Source organism: Phyllopteryx taeniolatus, chromosome 12 (assembly GCF_024500385.1).
Source record: "Phyllopteryx taeniolatus isolate TA_2022b chromosome 12, UOR_Ptae_1.2, whole genome shotgun sequence".
In the NCBI taxonomy this organism is placed as follows: Eukaryota; Metazoa; Chordata; class Actinopteri; order Syngnathiformes; family Syngnathidae; genus Phyllopteryx; species Phyllopteryx taeniolatus.
In genome coordinates, this window is record NC_084513.1 from 18,907,359 (window position 1) to 18,931,843 (window position 24,485).

The window sequence follows — 24,485 nt, forward strand, 5'->3', positions numbered from 1 at the left end:
TTGACGCGTTATCATCGTTCTGGTGAAATTTTCACTTTTTATTTTCAAATGTACGGCGGTTCGACTGGGCGGCAAACGCACCAATTCCCATCAGCCTCCGCTGCTGTTGCTATGGAGAGGAACCCCAGCTCGAGTCAAGAACACCGGGAAGCAAATTTAGAAACTAAATGGCTTGGGCATTTTCGAGTTTTTAAAATTCTGAACATGAGTTAATTCATTAAATAATGAATCTCAGAATTTTATAGTAATATTATGAAACAAAATCAATTGTGTTGCTTAGTTTTGACATTTAACAATATGTTTTCTACTATGGTTGTCAGTCAAAAGTACATTATTCGATTGGGCAGCTGAGTGTATATAGCAAGTTTTCTTGTTGTTTTTTAAATCATGTTTTGTTTACCACTATGTGCTGTATGGGCCTCATACATATATATGCAGTACCTATATATCCGTCAGAAAGGGAACAGTTTGATCACACTCAGAGAGTAAATGGTAAGAGTACAGTGAAATCGTAATAAATCCAAGACAGGTAATACACGTACCCACTGTCAAGTTAACCCAGTTATGCTCCCACTTTCAAAGCAGACGCAGTGTGATCTGGATGTGGGTCCCGGCTGTCACTTTAATGGCCTGTCACTTGACACACCGCAGATAATAAGCTCTTGAAAGCAAACGTGAGATTTCAATGAACCGATGACCTCTATATGCTTACTTGCATCCCTCCACCCGGCAGCTCCTCCGACTCAGGAATAGTTGCCATAGCGATGCATTGGTAAGTCAGCGGCCTTAATTGAAAAGCCGTGCAAAAAAAAGGGCAAGCTACTGTGGGAAGAAATATGGGCCTGCAGGAAAGTGAAGCCGCGGATCAAGATGTGCTGGCCCACTATGGGAAGCTGAGGTTCTGCTCATGTAAACCAGATGACTCCTCTTTGTTCTAGCGGCAGCTCAGGCTACTGAACCCCCCAGCTAGTGAGCACAAGACCATCCGTTACATGCACAAGACCATCCATTACATGCTTTGACACTCCGCCTATTATGAAATCCTCCTTTTAGTCATACAGCAACATGACATATCACGTGGTATGGCCTAAAGTCATCCGTGACTTATTCTTTTTTCGAGCTCGAGAAAGAGGTCCAAATTGTTCAAACAATGTTCCCATAGATGTTAAATGAATCTGTTCCAGAGTCAGTTATCACAATCATCATCTTCAGTAATGGTAGTGGCAGTCTTTTAAGCAACATAACCTAATTTTCCATCTATTTTCTTTAGCCCTCGTCCTCATTCGGGTCACGGGTGAGCTGGAGCCTATCTCACCTGACTTCAGCGTGACCGTTCAAATTGACATTCACAGCAATTTTGGAGGCTTTAATGAACCTTAAATGCATGTTTTTGGCAAGCCGCAGTACCCGGAGAAAACCCAGAATGCACCCCAGAACCTCAGAACTGTGACGCAGACGTGTTAAACACGAGCATACTGGACTGCTTACCTGTCTAAATCAAAAGATGAAAGACTATCATGTCACATGCACCTTCCTGAGCACACTTTTTTCTCTTCCTTAACCCTCTTGGAGATGTATATTGTTCTGTTCTCACACTGAGGCTGGTACTTCTTTTTGGAAAAAAAAAAAAAAAAGTGTGGCAAAATGCCAAAGCAAAAGAAAAATGCAGAATTGATCCTTTGCTCTTTGCTAGGCTCTCGTGAGATATATGCTGAGGGATCACAACATCATCCGTCACGGTCGTCTCGCTTTTGGAATAAGTGCCATGAGAAAGACAAGGAAAGCTAAAGAAAAAGCAAAATACATAATCCTTTACCATGCTCGGTCGGCTGCGCTAGGTTTTTTCTTTTTTTAAACTCCTTTTTAAAATATTTTTATGCTGGTTGCGATTGTTTAAATGCGTGTAGCACGGTGGAAGAGTGGCTCAAAGGTCTGCCTGCTACTTCCGAGGTTCGGGGTTCAAATCGATGTCTGTCTATCTGTGCCGTGTGATTGGTTGGCGACCAGTCTGGGGTGCACACCACCTCTCAAGCTCCAACTCCACCCTAATAAGGACAAGCAATACAGAAAATGGATGGATGGATATTTTCAATGTGAAACTATTTTTGTAATTCAAACTAATCGGTAGCAATTGGTCCCTAACAGGCACGTCTATAAGTTGTTTTCGTCTGTATTAATTCATTTCATTAGTATTACATAAGTGCTATGTCTCTCCGGCTGACGATTATAAGATGGTCCAGATATCTGGTTTTCATTACAAGCCTATTTATAATGTCAAGGTTCCATTGCGCAAAATAAACAGTGTAACCATGAGGACTGGCTGTGCAGAACAAACAGTCTTAAATTATACACGCGTTACTGCCACAGCAGATTTAGCCCTAATGAAAAGAGGCGCTTGTGGCCATCAGGCTGGATCATAAATCAAAGTATGTTTCTTTTTCATTTTCGTTGTGGTAAAAAAAACAACAACAAAAAACATTACAGGATAAGAAAAAAAAGTAATGTATTTTTCTGATACTACATTATAATAGGGCTTAACGTTGAACTTAAGTTGTTTAAGGAACTGTCAATTGAAGTACTTCTTGCCCCTTTTGTGCGCGTGTAAATAAACAAAAAGCCATACAAAGGGTTAACTTTTTATGTCAGAAATGATTGTGATATGGGAAGGTCATTTTGAGTTGCATCCAGCTAAATAGTTACTAAATGTGTCAGTGTGTTTCCGTGCTGTCCCGCCCGTTTTTGACAAACACTCGCACACATGGTTTGAATCCGTGTCTGCTGACGTAAACTCGGTCTGCTCTATTGTGAAAATGCGGCAATGTTGCAATAACCTAACCGGGAACGATCCCCTCTTATTTCATGGAATGTTGCTTGCATTACTTTTTAAACGGTTTTTATTGTATTCATTCAACACTGTTGATAGTTAATATTGCTAGTTGGATTACCAGCTCCAAATACTGTAGTAGCATTGTTGTCACATACAATGCTGCTGCCTATTCTTGCTGCTTTTTTGCTCACATTCACATATCTGCATGTGTTTAGTATTCTATCTAGATATGACGACTCATGCATTTATTAATTCACAGGTTGTTTTTTTTTGTTATGTACACTGCTGCTGACTATTCTTGCTGCTGTTCACATTCACTCCTGCATATCAATTATCTAATTTATGTAGCGTTGCCACCGCACTGCTGAGTTATGGTGTTTATTTTATTGTTGCTTATATCTGAACTATTTATTGATATTTCTTATGACATACAATGTTCCTGACCATTGTTGCTTCTGTTCACATACACTTCTGTATATATAGTATTTATTTAGTTCTGACTCCAATGCTTATTGGTAGTACTGCTGATGTTTATTTTGTTCTCAACTGCTTGAACAGACGACTTATTGATACACGTGTAGTTTCTTTGCTACATACAATGCTGCCAAATATTGTTGCTGCTGTCCACGTATATATTAATGCATAGTATCTGTTCATTCAAGTACAGTTCACCATTCACATCTGCAGATATAATATTTATTATTCATGTTCTGTTGCCACACACAGCTGCTGGTGTAAATATATACATGAATACTATTGGATTTTTGTTTCTTTATTTACTATTATGGCGTGCTGCTACGGTGTACTATTGCAATATTCTAACTTCATTAATATGTTCTTATTTTCCAAATAAGACCTAATTGTTTTCTATTCCTTTCCCTGTAAAGATTAAAAGAAGCCCGATTTGTGCTCTCTGAGGGACTTCCCATCACTTGTGGTATTTTGACACATGTAGCCATTCTTTTTCAACCTGTTCTTCATTAATGCAACATGAAAAGAAACACTGTTAAATCCGATTTATAACAGCTAAGTTAAAGTTACAGCTCGAGTGAGGCGCCTGACCTGGTAGGACGTGCTCTCCGCTCCATAGTGCCTCATCAGTGCCGGGTCCAGGCTCTTGGTCTGCCTCAGTCCACGTTTGGAGATGGTCCTGGGGCTGAGGGAACAGGAGAAGACGCTGCTCAGGAGTCCCTGAGCGGACATGTTGGTCTTAAACGATCATCAAACCAGCAGCAGCGCACAAGAACAGGGCTTCATCTTGCTGCCACAAGTCCAAACAGAGCCTGGAGGGACGCTCTACTACTCATCACCCCTCTCGCCACGCTCACACACACAGACACACACCCCTTGAGTCTGACTCAGGACCTGAGGCGGAACTTTCCCTCCCCAACCCCCAAAGATCTGCAGATAAACAAAGCTCATCCATCATTTCATCCCAGTTATTTCCCCTGACAAAGTGCCATGACAATATTGCAATAGCTGGCACCAGCAACTACACAAGCATTCCCAATGTTCCCTTTGTGTATGTGTGTAGACTAGTTGTCCATATACAGAAGTGTAATGCAATCCAAGTACCACCATCATGACCGATTTTAAAATACAGTAGCATAGTAGGCTTAAGCCTTCATTAAACACACGTCTGAGGTTTTAGTCTTAAAAAGTATACTTCACTGAATATTATTGTAAGCCATTGTAACATTACGTACAGTTGGTATATTAACACTGTGCTTAAATATAGGGAGAAACAATTATTCAATAATGATTCAATGAAAATGTATTGCACATCAAATTTAATTACAAATATTACCTCCATAAATATTTAAAAACAAACCGTTTTAAATGATTAAATGCAAACGTATTGAACTTAAAAGAGAAATAAAGCTGAACTGGACTTCAGCAGTGAGAAGTCCTTCTTTCTTCTTTTTTGCAAAGAATGTGAGAAAATACATGGACGTCAAAATACAGTACGCCTCGTCACTTGTTATAAAAAGTTAAGGATGAGAATCAGAAGTTCCAAATCTGAGACCTTGGTACTCAGTTGGACAAGGGTGGAGTGCCCTGTGTGGGTCAGGAAATGACATCCTGCCCCAAGTGGAGGAGTACAAGTACAGTATCTCAGGGTTTTGTTCACGAGTGAGGAAAGACCGACAGGTGGATCGGTGCAGCACCTGCACTGTGGTCTGCCGTGGTTAACAAGGACCTGGGCCGAAAGGCAAAGCTCTGGATTTACCGGTCGATCTACGTTCCTACCCTCACCTATGGTCGCAAGCTGCGGGTCGTGACCAAAAGAACAAGATCGCGAGTACAAGCGGCTGAAATGAGTTTCCTTCGAAGTTGTGTCTGGGCTCTCTCTCTTTGAGAGGGTGAGCAACTTGGTCATCTGGGAGGGGACCCAGAGTCGAGCTGCTGCTCCTCCGCATCGAGTGGTGCCAGGTGAGGTGGATCCCCCTTAGACGCCTCCCTGGTGAGGTGTTCCGGGCACGTCCTACCAGGAGGTGACCCCGGACAACCCAGGACATTCTGGACTGACTACGTCTCTTGGCTGGCCTGGGAAGGCCTGGGGATCCCCCTGGAGGCGCTGGATGAAGTGGCTGGGGAAAGGGAAGTCTGGGCTTCTGTGCTCAAGCTGCTGCCCGGATAAGTGGAACACGGATGGATGGATGGATGGATGGATGGATGGACATTAAAACCACCATTACATTACTTAAAGTATTTCTATTTAACCAGTACAATCACTTTGAGTCAAGAGTTTAACAATTCAGGTTCAGATTGTAATATTTCTGCTGATTTCATTTGGAAGTAGATTTTTCATGAAATTAACCAAGTGGTACTGTAAGTGCTGTACTTCATCGGCAGTATGTGGATTTCTCTGTTGGACTTTCTCCTAATTAGGCCTCGACTTGCTATTAGCCACTCAGCATGACAGGAATGTTAGACAGACTTCCACTGGTATACATTCCCACTCCTCTTTGGCTGCACTGGATTTTTTTTTTCTCTCCCCAACACTCCCGCCGGTTTGCAGGGCACTCCAGATCCCTGGCATGCGGTGCCCAGGGAACGCAGTCTTCCTGTGGGAGCCCCGGGGAAAGGACCCGTGCGATAACGTGACATGTGAACCGGCGCTGTACGGCCACGATAAGGGTCCATCAGATATGCGGGTCCACCAAACAGACAGGGGAAGTGGTGATAAGAGGTCGGCTTTGTGTTTGATCCACTTATTTGGCGCTGGCCATGTTGAGGACTCGCAGCAGATCCTCACCGCACTTCCCACTGTGTCACTTATCAAGTCGGATAAGTGCAGCTTTGACTGCTACTATTAGGAACGCAAAGAAAGAAAGAAAAAAAGGACATTTTTAAAACAAAGATTCTATTGTATGACCACAATAATGCAATGAGATTTTCTGCTTTTAACAACAATTTGACAACAGTATGATAGGATAATGGAGCATTATCTTTGGCAGCCTGCTTTGAATTGTTCCACATGAGCTTATTTTTATCTGTGTAGGAGGTTACATTTCCTTTTTTTTTTTTTTTTTTTTTTTTTTTTACATGACAACAACAAATGCCAAAGATTATGTAGTGGAAGTAAAGGTAGTGACTATGTTTTTATAGCTGGCCATATTAAGGTTGTTTTGTCTGATTGTGTGTGACATGCTGTTGACTTTGTGTTCCTTTTATGTTAGTCATCGCACCATGAGAAGTTTCTTTTAAAAATGATTTAAAAGGGGTATGACCAGTAGATGGCGCTAATACACTATCCTGAAAGTCAATACACCATTGTACATTCTCAGGGCATTGAATCCATTGTAACTGTACGTGTTGTGGTTGTCTTAGAAAACGTTTCCCCTCTCATTCAAGCAGGCTTCATCAGTTCATGCAACAAGGTTTAGTTAGGATTCACTACCCTGAGTTGGTGTGGAAAAACTCAACTGTTTATGCTTCAAGTTCTAGGCATAATTCAATAAAAATGTGAATATAGCCTTAGTGGGAAAGCCTTGACCACTATTACTATTACTACCACCTACACGTATATATATATATATATATATATATATTTTTTTTTTTTTCTTTTGAGATTTTGTTTACAGTCCCTCTACATTACAACACGACCTTCATTTGTCAATTATGGCCCCTTTAAACAGGAAATGAATAAGCAACAGGCATTTCTGTCAAATAATGAAGCCGAATGACTCATTTCCTCCGGCTCCATTCTGTGAATACAACCCTTCACACATTTTCATGTTCTTTTTGTGCTTTACAAATATAAAAAATATAATATATAATCTAAAATAAAAGAATATAAAAATTAGAAATGCATGGCCGTAGATGACCTCAATGTATCCCGTCTTATATTTTGTGGATACATGCATTCGAATCGTTGATGGAAATAAAGCATTACTGTGTAAATAGGTGATTTAGAGTTTCAGCAATTACTGCAAACTCTAAATTTGAATTCATTTGAAGACAAATAATTTCCCACCAGAAAATTTGAGCCACTGCCACACATATTTAAAACACACTAGAAACAAAGGGCAATTCTAGAGTAATTTACTTCTTCAAGCACTTGCATTAGAAGTAACAATATTTTTCAATTCTTTATTTTTCTTTTATATATATATACTTTTTATTTATTATTATATATTTTTAAAGGAGATGTATTAGGTGCATGTTCAACATGACTCACCTTTTCATAGTGTCATCCTAAATTAAAAAGTTAACTACTTATTACACTTCTATGTCAGTTTAGAATGGTGAAATGTTATTTCAAACATTGTAAGAACAATTAATCAAGGTTGTATGATGGCAAGAGTTGGACTGGTTGCCAACCCATCAAAGGGTATATATCCCAACAACCATTTCTGCTCACAATTACAGCTATGGATATTTGCTCTGGAATGTGGGAGGAACCTGGAGTAACCATAAAAAAAAAGAAAAAAAAAGAAAAAGAAAAAAAGGAAAAGTTGCCTTTTGGGTAGCAGAACGCATGCAGTGTTATCTACAGACCACATGTGTGTGCTCAGGAGCTAAACTAAGCACATACATGATGCAAGCAGCCAACCATGTCATCATAGTGCTGTGAACCATCACTAACAAGCATTACGGATGCAAAATAACCTCACAAAGCACCAGAGAGAGAATGTAAGCAAATGACTGGTGGAATGTTGCATTCGCCTCTTTTGGGATCTATTTTTGACCTTTTCAAGAATATCTGCACAACTCAGTGAGTCATCACTGGCATTGACACCACATTTCCAGCAGATGGTAACATTTGGGATTCAGAAGGAAGCGTGGTGTCTTTGAGCAGATCCAATTGAATGCAATGCATTGTCCTGGCCAGTTGAGTTCAGCGATTTCACATCATTTCTTTTCCTGCCGTCTCTTGTATTTGCTATCACATCATATGTCCAGTAATGTGGGTGAGTAATGGAGGGAGGAAAATGCAATATGGTTGCCCGACAAACACTTGATTAAACCAGTTTTGCAGCAGCAGTGTACGCATCAGCGCAGCGCCACGCCATCTTGCGTTTCCACTCAGCTCGCCGCCTCAAACAAGACCGTCCGCAAAGTATCGATTTCTCATTTTTCTCCATATCACCTTGCAGTTGATAGAATTACTCCAGGCTAGAAATGTTTCAAGGAGGCCTCTACCTCTCCCTTTCCGATCAAGAACACATAGAGAACGGTTGCCTTCTTGTGCAATAGCTGCAGTTCTTAGTATCTGCATGAATGACCGAGAAGACATGGATGATAATGGAGACGCCAATGACAAAAGTGGCATGCCGGACAACAAGCAGGAGACGGTGAGGTATGTTGGATGATTCATATTTGGGGGGGCTCAAAATATTGTCTTGTGAGAACCTATGCCAAATCAAAGTAGATTAGAGAGATTGTAGCTTGTGCACTTTTCCACTATTCAAAGTTTGCAAACACCCAATAAGAAGACCGGTTTGCTTTTCTGTATCAATGGCAATGATACGGAATGGGGGTGGACGAAGTCGACCTGGCAATTTTCTGCCTTCAGAGGTAGTTTCAGAACCTTAACCCATAAAAAACTCAATGGTAAATAAAAATAAATAAATAAATCAATATTGTATCGTTGTTTTGTCTTAAAGACATCAACATGGAATCGGGTAATGGAATCGACCCAGTAATTTAGTATTAAGTATTAAGTATCATTGCCTTAACACATTAGAAGCTCAACTGTAAAAGCATGAGTCAACGCTGCCTGTTTGAGCCGGCATTTTCTGCAATGCCCTGTACACTTAATAAAGGTTTTATGAAGATAACTGAATAAAAGAATAGTTACCACTTTTTTTGATACTCTCCTCGCTCTCCTGTCTTAATGACACCGACAAGGAATGTGGAGTTGAAGTCAAGACTGTCATTTTTCAAGAGGGAGTATAGGAACCTTAACACTTAAGAAGCCGAAATGTGAAAAACACGAGTCAAGGCTTTTTTCCAGCATTCACATGCAACGAGGGCTACGTACCTGCCACGCTATTTTTCTAGCCTCCAGAGGTAGAGTATAAGACGTTTCATACATAAGAAGCCCAACTGTAAAAAAACAAACAAACAAAAACATTAGCTCCTTTCACACAGCCTGGAAAAGACTGCATTATTCTAAATATTTACATGTTGCGTTTGCTTGCTATTTCCACCTTTGGTGGTAGTATCAGAGTCTTAACAGAGGTGGAATGGTGCCTGTGTTGTAAGGGTATTCTGCAATACCAGTCACTTCTCTACCACGCCCTGTACAATTAATAAAGGTTTAATGAAGTGAACATTTTCCAACTTTTTTCCCCTTGGGTTAACTTAACGACAGTCCGAACGACAGAAACATGGAATTTGGTGATAAAATCCATCCATCCATTTTCCTCTGCTTATCCGAGATCGGGTCACAGGGGCAGAAGCTTAAGAAGGGAAGTCCAGACTTGTTTCTCCCCAGCCACTTCGTCCAGCTCTTCTGGGGGGATCCCGAGGCGTTCCCAGGCCAGGCGAGAGATGTCTCTCCAGCGTGTCCTGGGTCGTCCCTGGTGCTCCTGGGTGGATGTGCCCGGAACACCTCATCACGGAGGCATCCAGTGCAGATGCTGCACCGATCCACCTGTCGATCTCCCACTCCATTCTTCCCTCACTCATGAACAAGACCCTTAGATACTTGAAGTCCTCCACTTGGGGCAGGTTCTCCTCCCACTCCAACCTTTTCCGACCATGGTCTCAGATTTGGAGGTGCTAATTTTCATACCAGCTGCTTCACAGTCTCATACGAAGTGTTCCAGCAAGAGTTGGAGATCACCCACATCATCTGCAAAAAGCAGAGACGTGATACTGATATCACCAAACTGGACCCACTCAACATCCTGGCTGCGCCTTCAAAAAATTCTGTCCATAAAGGTAATGAACAGAATCAGTGACAAAGGGCGGAGTCCAAGTCTCACTGGTAACGAATCCGACTTACTGCCGGCAATGTGGACCAAACTCTGACACCAGTCGTACAGGGACCGAACAGCCCGTACCGGGGGGTCCGGTACCCCATACTCCTGAAGCTCTCCACACAGAACTCTTGAGGGACACTGTCGAACGCCTTCTCCAAGTCCACAAAACACATATAGAATGGTTGGGCGAACTCCCATGCACCCTCGAGGACCCTGCCGAGGGTGTAGAGCTGGTCCACTGTTCCAAGGCCAGGACGAAAACCACACTGCTCCTCCTGAATCTGAAATTTGACTTCCTGACGACCCCCCCCCCCCCACCTCCAGAACCCCTGAATAGACCTTACCAGGTGATGAAGTCAATCCGGTATTTAGTACAGTATTGGGTATTTAGCATCTGAGCCTTAACACATCCTTAACACCCAGCCATCGCCAGGGGTCCCCTTTGCCTTGTTTGCCTGCTCTGTCGCGGCGCCTCGGTTTACGGCCTAAAAGTGTTTTTCATCCAAATATTTACTAGAATGATGACTTTACCACTCTGTTATTGTAGGTTAGTGATAGACTAAGGCTCATTTGAATTCAGGTTATGTCGTCGCCTTAGGAACTGAACTCTGTTGTACATCGAGAACTCTCTGGCTTCCTTCTTTGTGGCTGTTCTGTATTAACAACAACAGCATAGAATGAGGGCGACAAAGTCAACGTGGTAATTTTTCACCAGAGGAGGTAGCGGTGCGAATTTTAACACCGGACACTCACTTCCCTGATGTGGTGAGCAACTGTCACAAGTATTTTATATGCCACACCAGACCTATTTGTCACTGCGTGAAAGGTGCAGCAATATCCAGTTTCATTGGGTTCTGTGTAAAATTTAGTGTTTAAAGAAAAAGAGGCTAATGTGTCCATTTTGACCTATTTTGTTCATATTTAATTTCCCTTTGACCAACTAAAACCGGTTGTCCTCCATATGGTCATATGGTTCATAACGACCCTAATTCATGCATGACAGTAGAGACAAAGCTTGACCGGCAGGCTCGGAGCCTGACCCAAAATGTCGCGCGGCGACTGAATTTGAGCATTGGCCCGATGACCTTTGCAAGCTTTCCACGGGCACATTGATTTTTTCTCCCACATTACGGCTAATGGCTGGATGCTGTGAATCGGATCTTCCCAGGGGGGCTGCAGGAAGGGGAGGGGCTTGTGCAGCCGTGTTGACACTGATTTGAGGAATGTGATATCCTGTCATCTCATTGACTGAAACTGACCGACTTCTCTGCACTTCCTGTCTATGGACGTTGCATATTTTTCAGCGTATCCCGGGGTTGTTTTGATGCCTTTCAGAATTGGTCAGCTTACAAAAAAAAAAATCATCATCATGGATGAGTTGTTGAAGGCGCATCCTTAAATTAGTGCTTGCCTTTCTTTGTCCAGCGCTGTTAATTACTGACTAATTAGAGTTGATTAATGACCTGTTTGGCATTGTTCTTTGTTTTGTGAAAAAAAAGCAGAGTTATATATATATGCAGGAGTTGTTGCCAAAGAATGCAAATTACATCCCAGCTTTTCTAAACACGACTGCAACCTTTTAGCAACAGCCAAACAGAAAAAAAAATAACTCACTGTATTAATATGAGATTTTGCTGCTATGCTCTATGCATAGAGCCACTCTCATCATTTTATGCAAATGAGTGCATCTGCTGCTTGCTATGCATCATAAAATAATGAGCGAGAGAAAAAAAAGTCTTTCCGCTGCTCAAATCTTTCCCGATAGACTGAAAATCAATTTGTGTAGCACTTCACCCCACAACAACATACAATTGGAATTAATTTCACATTTTGTTTGTTTGCTTGCTTTAGCTGTGATGCATTTTTAAACTAGTTTACAGCACTGGTCTAGTTGGATGGCTTTAACAGAAGAACCTTCACAATTTGTGCCTGGATGTGATTTGCTTATATTTTTACAGTGAAACAAAATATTGCAACCATAACACCTTAATCAACTGTACAGGGAATGTTTTGAGAAACATTTTTATTTTCTTGCTAAAGTAAGTTAACTGATGTACAATAAAACTAGACTTGAGGTGAGAGGTTATAAATGTCAAAGAAGTATGACATCATGGTTGTATTTCCATTGTATCCTACAGATTAATCACAACAAGGCAATGCTGTCATCCAAGCCATCCATCCATCCATTCTCTGTACCGCTTCTCCTCACTAGGGTCGCGGGCGTGCTGGAGCCTATCCCAGCTATCTTCAAGCAAGCGGCAGGGTACACCCTAAACTGGTCGCCAGCCAATCGCAGCGCACATAAACAAACAACCATTCGCACTCACATTCACACCTATGGGCAATTTAGAGTCTTCAATTAACCTAGCATGCATGTTTTTGTGATGTGGGAGGAAAGCGGATTACCCGGAGAAAACCCACACAGGCACGGGGAGAACATGCAAACTCCACACAGGCGGGGCCGGGGATTGAACCCCGGTCCTCAGAACTGAGGCAGATGAGCTAACCAGTCGACCACCGTGGCGCCTCTTTCAAGCCATTAGAGAAATTTGCCAAGAGGCTTGCAGCATGACATTGTAACGAAAAATAAAGGAGCAGCCCGTGAAAGCCGACGCATCTCATAACGCGCTCCAGCCTTATTAACCTCGTCTTCAATTGCTGCCGTTATGACCGCGAGACAACACGCTAAATGCGGGTCTTACTCATGTGCGTTTGGCACAAGGGCTAGTGCACAGCCTCTGTTCTTACTCCAAATGCCGTGACCTGTGTGTCATAGAAAAGCAGGCCACTGATGGAGTGTGGCCTCGGGGTAAGTGCCGGGCCCCGTGATTGGATGGATTCGTGTGCTGGATCTTGCTCGCACAAAAAGGTCTGCTTTTGTCTGCTTTGCACTTTGACCATATGCTCACGCACGGCTACTGCATGAATTATATGTGAGCAGTGAAAGCTGTGTTACAATTAATGGAACTGTAATCGTATATTGTATGATACCAGCAAGGAATAAATTGTGAAATTACATGAAAACCCCCCCCCCCCCCCCAAAAAACACAATATTATGACAATAGGTTTGTGATGCTGCAATAATAAAGACTTTAAAAAAAAAAAAAAATTGTATTGCTGAATTGATGAAAATGATTATGGTAAGAAAATTCGCACATAAAAGAAAAGGTAACAGTGTAATTTAATGTATAACTTAATTCTTGTGATAATATCACTTTATTCTTGTAAAATGTTTTTTTCATCAGATTGTTATGACATTTTAACAAAAATTACAGCCATTTTATCAATTAATTGCTTCATGACTTTCTCCTAATATTGTATTCTTTTTCTCACCAAGTTAAAATGTATTCTTGTTAAGTTGCAATTTTATTCTTGTAGGTTAATATTCATATTTACATATATTATCATAATAATGTGACTTCCGTTGTGGAAATTTTAAATTATAAAAAATAATTCTTGCAATCTTCTGACTTAATGTTTGTAGATTATGACTTACATTTTTGAAAATTAAGATAGTTTTCTCACAAAATCAGTACTTCGTTCTCCTAAAAGTATGACTTTATTCTTTATTATTTTATAGCAATATTTTAACTTAATGATACAACCATACTCAGGGATTTACAAATTCATTCTCTTATATTAAGACTTAATTATTGTGACATTAAAGTTTTTTTCCTCCAAAATTATGAATTGATTCCGAACTATTTCTGGATAATTACACATTTTTCTTGCAATATTAAAAGTTCTCGTACTTTATTCTCATAATATTTTGACTTAACTTTTATAATATCATGTCTTTTGTCTTAGTCTTGGAAAATAAGTCGCTTTTTTTTCTCATAATGTACTGACTTGATTCTTGTAACATTATGATGTGAGATTTGGAAAATGTTAGATTTTTTTTCCCCGTACAAGATACGGATGTCAGTCCCCTAAAAATACAACTTTATTATAATAATATTCCAACTTAACATTAGCAATGTTGAAATGATCTTTGTCAAATTATTAATTAATTATTGCAATACAGTATTCCAAATTTATTATTTGAAAATAAATTAAAAAAAACATAAAAATAAGAAAAATATTTCTGGTAAATTACAACTTTATTGTTGTAAAATGACAATTCATTTTTTTCCCTCCTAATACAATTATTATTGTGATAATATGACTTTTTCCTCACAAATTACCACTCCATTCTTAATATTATTCATATTTCTCTTTAAGGAGCTCCTAATATTCAGCCTAAAGGATACAAGTAAAAAAAAAAATGTAAAAAAAAATCCCAGCCTCTTGGAGTCCAAGTTGCGAGCTAAACTTTCAGCGCTGAAAGGCTTCTGCGTGTATACATGCACGCGCCGTGTTACGCAAGCGCGTACATTTGCTTGCAGAGGCAAAGACACGTGCCTTCCCTCATAACTAATGGAAGACTGTGTACGCCATTCTTGCATGGCTGACTGAGCGTGAACAGTCATCATGTTAAAACACCAATGAGGAGAATGCCTTTAAACGGAGAATTAAAATGATCAACTATGGATCAAATAATGATGCCACATTTAGGTTAAGATCCAGTTCGCTGGTTTATATAGGATTTAGGCTTGGCTCGTTTATGGTTGACAGTTGGCAGGCAGATAATGATAGAGTTGGATTATGTTTTCAGCTTAATTTTAAAACTCTCCTGCCTGTAACGCATGCCATCTTTAAAAGCCCCATACCGGGATCAGATTTTGATGTCAGCTATTGCAAATCGGTGTGCAGAAAAATGGTAAATAGCTCCTCGGCGGTTATTCCTCTACTAAACTGCGTTGCCTCCCTGTCAGCGGCCTAGTGGAGCGGAGGTGAATTTTGCCCAAACAACAACGTGCTCATCGAGGCAGCCTGGGCCAGCGCGGCGCCCCATTGGAGTCCAGCTGTTCGCCATTGATCCCTCTGTTTTCTGATGCACTGGCCTGGAATGTGATGTTATTTCATTACCGAGGCAGAAGCGACAAGCTCGCTCTATTCCCCGGGGGGCACGGTGCCAGTCGCTTGGACGGGGCCACTGTAGGCAATCAGAAGTGAACGGGGCTCAGTCAGACAAGAAAGGAAAAGTCCAAACAAAAAAGCAAGAGGGTGGCAAACTTTGCCGAGTCGGGGGAGCGCAGGCCGGGAGCGTTTCAGTGCGAGGCGGGGGCAGGGGGGGGTGGGGTGGGGGGGGGCTCTAAATGCCTTGACGGGAAACGCCGGGAAGGAGCACCCGTGCCGAGAACCTGTCAGCAACGATGAACCCGGACGACAACGAACTCGGCATCTTCACTGTCATTCAGTGAGTAGTCCCCCGGTGGCCCTCGTGTTGTCTTGTGATATAACTCAGTCAGAGGTGATCATCACTCGCTCACACTAGATGCCTGTCGTTGCACAATCTTGTTGGAAATTCTCCAAAGTACCATCAGTGTTGTGTTACTCCTGTTGAGTTCTTGTAGAATTTGCGATAGCGTTGTCCTTGAGATCATTTTAGAACTGCATTGCTTTCAACAGCTTCGAAGAAGAGGTTTTTGTTTGAAACAAACATCGCAGGACTACCAGTAGTTCAGGCACGTCGATGTTGCTCTTATCGCTCACAGTCCAAAATCGATAAACCGGCAGCGGAGCTTTTTCTAGCTGATGTTCAGCTATATGCAATTTCGCACTAAATAAATCTTGCTGTTTTCTTCGTTGTACCGGCAATACTGCATGTGTAAACCAGACCAATGAAAACCCATCCTATTATGTAGTGTTCTTCTTATGTAGTGCTGCATATTTGTAGTGCATAAAGCATTCTTTTTCTCCCTCAAAAACTACACTGTATTCACCCATTTACATTATTACATTTTGATGTATGCTTAAAGTGCAAGCAGGGTGTTTCTAGCATTCTTCAATTACACAGATGTCCTGATTGTGGATGTCTTTCCTCCAACGTACGGATTATCGCATAATCGCTGTATCGTGATGTTAGGGTTATCGTCATCATCACTTGGTGATTAGTATTGCGTATGGAGCCTGTTTGGCTTCAGATCTGTGACAGTAGAGGCAGTGGAGGGTTCAAATTTGGGGCTGTGGAGATAAAGAGAAGAAGCAGACTTCTTTAGTCAAGCCACCGCTTGGAGCTCGAGGCTACACCGCCCGTGCCTCGAATACATAACTTGCCAAATGTGTCTCGTATTGAGTGAATTAAACTGTATTGTTTGGACTAAAACACTAAACGTCATGCTGGGAGAGGCTAGTTTCCTGGAAACATTCGATAAAAAGGACCACACTTGCCCTGGCAGTGACCCAGAGGATTACGTTCAAAGTAGTATTACTATGAATTTAACAGCAGGTGAAGAGAATATTACTACTCAACTGAGTAACATTTTATCCGTGCCATCTTTAATTTCACTCCTAAAAGCCATTTAATACACTGAATACATCAGCAAAAATTATCATCGCATGAGTGAGTCAATTGCAATGCTTTTGGTGCTGTGGTGGCAGACCGATGGCAAAAATGCAAAACTATCCTGTTCCCATGTCAATTCAGTAGGAAACATATGAAAAGTACACCGGAACAGAAGTTGTGAACTGAGAGATTTTCGATCCCTTAAAGACCCCGCAAAGTGAATTCAGAGATTTGCTTCTAAATTGCTAAATTGCTGACAATTGCTGAAAAGAGCTACAAAGACTGAAAACTACGCAGTGCTCAAATGTGGAGATAAAGCGTTAAACTGTTTTTCATCATTACAGTTTTCCTCATTTTTGGGGTGTGGCTAAAACGGGCCCCACATGCTCCCCATCTTTACATTAGGCGCCGTCGTTCGAATCAGCGGTCATATGGGACAATTGCCACATGCAGTTAGCAGCTAGCAATGTCTACACTCGAAACTGCCTCTTCCCTTCGGAAAGTCCACTGGCATGGCCGCTTTAGAGTGCCTCGTTGTCCACCGTGAGTGCGCGTAACTCACGCAGAGAAAGGCAGAAGAGCTAATAGGGTGGGAAAAAAAAGTCTGACTTGTTCTGCCTGTCACTATACAATGGCATACATAGATAAACAAAGATACATTTTTTGTAATAAATATTTAATACATTTCGGACCAATTAATTCCCAATTATTTGTGGCTTTACCTCATTTTAAGAGGCTCGACTAGCAAATTTGATCGTAGCATCGTCAAATAAGTACTGCAAGGGTGCTAGTCACTACTATTAAAAGCCTTTTTTGCAGTGCTTAGTAATACGTATTTTGTTGAAACTGATGCGACAGCAACAGCAATCAGCAATGCAATACACCGTAAAACCTTAATAAAACACATAATTCGTAATGCAAGGCTGTGCCGATTCCCAAATGATGCCAAATCTCTGCATCTAAGTAAACATTCATGCCCCTGTTGTTTAGCGCGGTTAGCAATTCATGCATAACAGCTGCACTCTGCGCATTTTCAGCTTTTAGAGTCGTGCGGTGATCCGAAGGCAGGGTCTTGCAAAATGTAAGTACTGTTGGGTTTTTAAGTGGACAAGTGTTCCCAAACGACAGAATTCAGCTGATTCGAAAGTGACTCCGAGGTTAGAGTACGTCATCAGCGGGGCAGCGGGATTGGATGTGTAAAGCGTCAGCCATATTCTCCTTAGATCACGCTGCCGTCTGACCTTAATATCCGCTGCCGCTCACGTTGGCTTCGGGCCCGCAAGCCCGAATGGGCAAACACAACTGTCCAGAATATGCTGAGACTCTCAAAAGCTACAGCCAAAGGACACTGTTGCTATATTTAAAGCAAATCAGACCTCATCTCTTCATTCACTGGGTCCATTCCCTATACCCTATGCTCTAGGAAAGACATTGCTTTTTTTGTCCCTCAACAATCTGAGACATCACGTGGGAAAACCCAAGTGTGCTTCTTATTTTTCCATTAACCTTGCCTTTGCGATGCTGGCCCGAAAAAAAACAAAACAACGGGAGACTGACCCTAAGTCAGAGAGACAACATTCCTTATTGAGCGTATCAGTCGCAGCAAAGGCATATCAAGTCAGCCTGCAGGAGCTTACAAGTGGTGGCATTTTAATAGGAGGAGAGTTGCCTCTTGACTTGAAGAAGGCAGCTACGAATTGGGGTTCGAAAATCGCCTGCTAGCATCTGCCGCTTTTTGTTTTTAGTGGTGTTTATTCATCCAACTCCCACTCCGATGTATACTTTTGTGTTGCATGCTACGAATCACACAGATGTAGACATGCAAGGAGAGCTTCAGAGTGAAAGAAACACTTGAGCGGGGTGGTGGGGATGATAAAACACCTAGTTGCCAATTTTTACATTTTTGCCAATAGTGGGACTCAAACCCATGTCCTCCGACTGGACAACCCAAAGTCCTTACAGACTGAGCTACTGCTAATGTCTTTTTTACAGAAGCAAATGTATTGCCAACATTAATTAGCTGTCCACAGCGGGGCAGATGCTCTCAGTAGATAGACATTGGAAATTAGCGATTTCTAGCAGAGGGCTTCCTTTTCAGCAGAGATGCTGCTTTCATCCCCCCACAAATCGTCAGAGGTACATGAGGAAATATCAGCCCTACTTGGATCACCGATGAGGCTAATTGACTCCCATCCATTGGGTTTGATTTATGAGGGCTAGTTTTTTGTCTTTGAGAAAAAAGACACACGGCGATTCTTCATCTGGTGTCAAGATTTAATGAGTGTTTTTTGGATGCTAGTTCTACTAAAACGTAGGCTAAAACTGACATTTGTTTTTCCACTTGTGTCATTGCATGACTTCAAGGTGTACAGTTATTTCCTTACACCTAGGAAATTTAGTTCGTGTCTAAGCAATTAAGTGTGCTATTCAGCAGTAATTTAATTTCACAATCATTCTCCTTTCCTTGATTTACCATGGTGGTTAATAAGCCTTTTCAGGAAATGTCCTTAAGGTATTAATCTGTGCTCTGAACACTTGGGCTTTTCCACACTGCACGAAATGGACAAATTCCTAACTGCTCAAACTACATTGTAAAGAGCGTCGACAGAGGTTATGGCCCAGATCCATGCACAAATAATAGGAGAAACCCTGGCTTTGCTGTTTGTGTTTAGCATTAGCATTCTTTCTTCTTCTTGATTTGTCCGACTCTCCGCAACAGTTTGCATTGCACAAAACCAACAACTACGAGGCCAATGTGGAACAGCAAAAATACACAGTGCATGACCAGCATTAGCTCCTACACCCAAAGCAAATGAGAAAGTCAAGTCAACCAAATTATGGAGATCAGTGAGAAATGAAGAAATGTTAAATGAAAGTGCAGTCGCTCGTCAACTCTTAAACGCCTAAAGCTGTGCATAGACGGAAACTTCAGAAGTGGCAGCTTAAAAGTCGGTGCAAATAGCCCACGACCGAAAGCAAAACGCTAACGAGTGAAGTGCTCACGCAGCACGGACTGACTGAGAGCCACGACTTGACTCTTCACACTGTTCACAGCGTGTGTTTCGAACTGTTGGCAACTGTTAAATGGTAGCAGCTGCCTCAAAGCAAGAAGGTCCCCGGTTCGGTTCAAGTTTCATTATCAGTTGTGCCTTCATCTGTGCCGAAAACCCAAAGAAATATCAACACTGTCGGGAGCGACGTCTGAAATTCATCTGATCGCCGTACGACTGGTCGGGAGCAGCCAAATGATTCTTGTTTCCTCGTGTGCACGTCAAGAGTGCCGACTGTAATTGTCGTCCATTGGGAATCAGGGTTGACACTGGTTATATTCACACAGTACATTACGCACAGTATGCCCAGTTTTACAGTCCATACAATTTGGATGATATACCGCAGGCTGCATTTGCTTTTAAATTATCCATCCATCCATTTTCTGAGCCGCTTCTCCTCACTAGGGTCGCGGGCGTGCTGGAGCCTATCCCAGCTGTCATCGGGCAGGAGGCGGGGTACACCCTGAACTGGTTGCCAGCCAATCGCAGGGCACATACAAACAAACAACCATTCGCACTCACAGTCATGCCTACGGGCAATTTAGAGTCTCCAATTAATGCATGTTTTTGGGATGTGGGAGGAAACCGGAGTGCCCGGAGAAAACCCACGCAGGCACGGGGAGAACATGCAAACTCCACACAGGCGGGGCCGGGGATTGAACCCGGGTCCTCAGAACTGTGAGGCTGACGCTCTAACCAGTCGTCCACCGTGCCGCCCTTTTAAATTATGTTAAAGTTAAAAAAAAAGATATGTAAGGTGCATCTGGAACACGACTTCCGCCTTACATATTCCGCCTCCTCATTTGTCAAAGTCAGTCTGTGCTGTATTTCATGCTTTGTGTGTTGTTGTTTTTGTTTACACTTGTATGATAGTCAGGAATTTTAAACAAATGTTTTAGTATAGTGACAATTTTGGATTTGCAAGCAATTGTTCCAAATATATAACTGATCTCCGTGGGAAATATTGTTTTGAATTGACTAAATTAGCTTCACAGAACGGATTGGGAGCAGCATGGTATGCTTTTCTTTTCTCTTTCACTCATTTCCTCTCTTTGTATTATCACAATACACCCACAGCGAACAGAGTAATCTGCTTCTACCTTGTTTGGGGTTCAATAAAAATCAACACAGTCGAGCGCCATATGTGGAGCGCCAAAACAGTTTTTTTTCCCCGATAAGAAAATCAGTGATAGCAGTTTTTCCATTCCAGTGTATCAGTCAATGTCGCAATCGGTTCAGTTTATTGAAGATGTGAGTGTGAATAGTTGTTTGTATATATCTGCCCTATGATTGACTGGCAACCAGTCTAGGGCGTACCCGGTCTCTCATCCAAAGTCAGATTGGCCCCAGCTCACTTGCGATCCAAATTTTCAGGTTCGGGTTTTCGAGGTGTTGGAGGCGAGAAAGTGGAGGACCCAATTGGCAGGAGGAATTATTTATTTATAAAACCAAAAAAGGCAACCAAGGATCACTGAGGCAAAAAGCTAAATGAACAAAGTCCAAAATCTAAACACAAAATAACAAAGAAACACCAGGGAACAAAGAACTGACCACAGCAGAAACATGACGGGAAAAAGGAGACATGACGACACATAATGATCGACCTATGACAATGCAGCAACACAGACTGAAAGAAAGCAGGGAATTAAATACAAACGACAAGAAATACCAGGACAAGACACAAGTGGCTGGAGGGAGCTGATTGGTTGACACGTGGGAGAGGGTTGACAAGAACAGGTGGACACGTAACCCAACAGACACACAAGACATGAACAACATGGGACACAGGAAAACATGAAACAAAACTAAATCTAGTCTCAACTAAAACACAGACCATGACCATCTGAAATGGCTGTCTCTTGTTGTACTAGAGCAACTCCAACTACTAATCCACTACACTACAAATTCCTTGTGTTTTTGACACATGATTCTGATTCTGACTAATGAGGACAAGCACTATAAAAAATGAATAGAGGGAACGGATTGTGTTCGACTTTGAGGGTTCCACTAGAAATGCTTGATGCCCTTTATAACGCTATAGATAACAGTCCTCGATGTTATCATCTCTGTGGCCCCAAAAATGTGTTTGGACGACCATCGTGATGTGGCATAATGGAGAGGAAGCTTTAACAGTTTTGAAAGGTCAAAATCATAAATGCAGACTAGAGTTGTCCTGTGCAGCTGTGAGCACAGTTGGAGAAGTAGGGGGTGGTTTGTTTGATGGAGGGGTGGAGGGTGGTGGGCGGGGTTGGGCGGGGGGGGGGGGGGGGGCGTCTACATTAGGTGCATGCTCGCTCTCCAGCTGTTGCTTTTTCCAGCAACAATATATTGCACGGCACGCTGCGTCGTGGCTGCGCAACTGATTGATGACACCAGCCTTCGGGGACTTCTACGTAGCCGGCTGCATCCTTTAGATGGAATTCCTGTGGCTCCTATGCACACCCTTTCACATTCCCACATCCGTGTACCTCCCTCTCATCCATCCATCTCTCTCTCTCTCTCTCTCCCTGCTTCTCTCCAAAGCTGTTGTTCATGCGCGGCTCCCGCACATAATTCCGCCGCGATGGAAATTAAATGAAGGTGGCTTAACGCAGGCATGCTTTGAAGGATGTAACCAGCGGGGGGAAGCTCCACACACACTGCCAGATCCTTTTCCATGCGCTGTAGTGGATTTGCGAGGCGAGGACACAGCAATCACTCAGCCATGCAGAAGCCCAGACAACACGAATAATCTCTCCACCTGACTTGTGGAAGCGCCACTTTTTTTCAGTGTGTGTTGTTCTTGAATTATTCATCCCTTTGCTGTCAAAGACGGTGTTCGGACAATGGAGCACGAGTGAAGCAGTTGGTACATTTGTCGCCTCGACTGCGACCTGCAGCACACATGGATGTGTTCAGCTTTGTGAAGATGCCAAAGCTGTCAGGGTGAGTCTGCTGCTACTGCTGATGCTCACGATGCTGTGTGTGCCTGCGCTTGTCACTAGGTGCTATGCGTGAACACCGGCATCATTTTAGAGAATTAGAAAAAAAAGAATTGTAATTTGTCATGGTTGCTCAAACTGGAAAGTGATGAGGAACTGATGTGGTGAGCTAGTAGATAAGCGTGGGGGCAGATGCAGGAGATGGTAGCGCAAGTTAAAACATGTGGTATACAGTTACACTCAACATTATTATTCATGTCCTGACCCATTATTGAGTTCAAGTGTATTTTCGAACTGTGAATGAGTATCTTTCAGTTGAAAATGACACAAGAAAGTGGCAAAAAAAGATATCGTGAGACAGCAGGGGTGGGGAACCTACGTACGGCCTGTGGCCATTTGGCCTGGAATGTAATTCTAAAACAAAATAAAACCTGAATGGTATAAAAAAGCCAATCATTTAACTCAGCAATCTATATAATACTAAACATTTGCTCACCTTATTACAACCCCAATTCCAATGACGTTGGGACGTTGTGTTAAACATAAATAAAAACAGAATACAATGATTTGCAAATCATGTTCAACCTACATTTAATTGAATACGCGACAAAGACAAGATATTTAATGTTCAAACTGATAAACTTTATTGTTTTTAGCAAATAATCATTAACTTAGAATTTTATGGCTGCAACACGTTCCAAAAAAGCTGGGACAGGGTCATGTTTACCACTGTGTTACATCACCTTTTCTTTTAACAACATTCAATAAACGTTTGGGAACTGAGGACACTAATTGTTGAAGCCTTGTAGGTGGAATTCTTTCCCATTCTTGCTTGAGCACAGCTTCAGCTGTTCAACAGTCTGGAGCCTCCGTCATCGTATTTTACGCTTCATAATGCGCCACAGATTTTCCATGGGAGACAGGTCTGGACTGCAGGCAGGCCAGTGTAGTACCCACACTCTTTTACCATGAAGCCACGCTGTCGTAACACGTGCAGAATGTGGTTTGGCATTGTCTTGCTGAAATAAGCAGGGGCATCCATGAAAAAGACGTTGCTTGGATGGCACCATATGTTTCTCCAAAACCTGCATGTACCTTTGTGCATTAATGGTGCCTTCACAAATGTGTAAGTTACCCATGCCATTGGCACTAACACAGCCCCATACCATCACAGATGCTGTCTTTTGAACTTTATGTCCATAACAGTCCGAATGGTTCTTTTCCTCTTTGGCCTGGAGCACACGACGTCCACAATTTCCAAAAACAATTTGAAATCTGGACTCGTCTGAACACAGAACACTTTTCCACTTTGTTGTTGATAAATGGCTTTTGCTTTACGTTGTGTGCGCCCCCACTAGTCTAAACACGGTGTTCTGATTAATATTGAGTTCATGGAATAAGAATTAAATTCATGCATAGTAAAAAATGCATAGTAGAGTTTCAAGTTACACTACAGATGTAGCGCCGAACTGTATTTACTGACATTGGTTTTCTGAAGTGTGGTGAAATGTGGTGATATCCTTTACACATTGATGTCGGTTTTTGATGAAGTGCCGCCTGAGGGATCGAAGGTCACGGGCATTCAATGTTGGTTTTTGGCCTTGCCACTAATATGCTGTGATTTCTCCAGATTCTCTGAACCTTTTGATGATATTATGGACCGTAGATGATGAAATCCCGAAATTTCTTGCAATTTTACGTTGAGGAACATTGTCATTAAACTGTTCGACTTTTTTCTCATGCACTTGTTCACAAAGAGGTGAACCTCGCCCCATCTTTGCTTGTGAATGACTGAGCAATTCAGGGAAGCTCCTTTAATACCAAATCATGGCACCCACCTGTTCCCAATTAGCCTGTTCACCT

At 42.1% G+C, this 24,485-nt stretch overlaps 2 protein-coding genes across 5 annotated transcripts in view; one reads left to right on the forward strand and one right to left on the reverse strand.

Annotated features, from left to right (window-relative positions):
• The window catches only part of LOC133486815 (rho GTPase-activating protein 6-like), a 78,779-nt gene that overhangs the window by 14,639 nt on the left and 39,655 nt on the right, over positions 1–24,485 (reverse strand). Inside the window, exons 1-2 of one of the 3 annotated variants that reach the window (XM_061792507.1) lie at positions 9,318–9,382; positions 3,890–3,983 (exon numbers count right to left, since the gene is read on the reverse strand). In XM_061792507.1, coding sequence (XP_061648491.1) covers positions 3,890–3,925 — 36 coding nt within the window. In that variant the 5' untranslated portion in view covers positions 3,926–3,983; positions 9,318–9,382. Of the gene's footprint in view, positions 1–3,889; positions 4,336–9,317; positions 9,383–24,485 lie in introns of those variants that run through there. The other 2 variants (XM_061792504.1, XM_061792505.1) reach the window with 2 other exon arrangements.
• Positions 15,430–24,485, forward strand: part of frmpd4 (FERM and PDZ domain containing 4) — a 38,770-nt gene continuing 29,714 nt past the window's right edge. The window contains exon 1 of one of the 2 annotated variants that reach the window (XM_061792495.1): positions 15,430–15,562. In XM_061792495.1, coding sequence (XP_061648479.1) covers positions 15,519–15,562 — 44 coding nt within the window. In that variant the 5' untranslated portion in view covers positions 15,430–15,518. Of the gene's footprint in view, positions 15,563–22,011; positions 22,627–24,485 lie in introns of those variants that run through there. The other variant, XM_061792496.1, reaches the window with a different exon arrangement.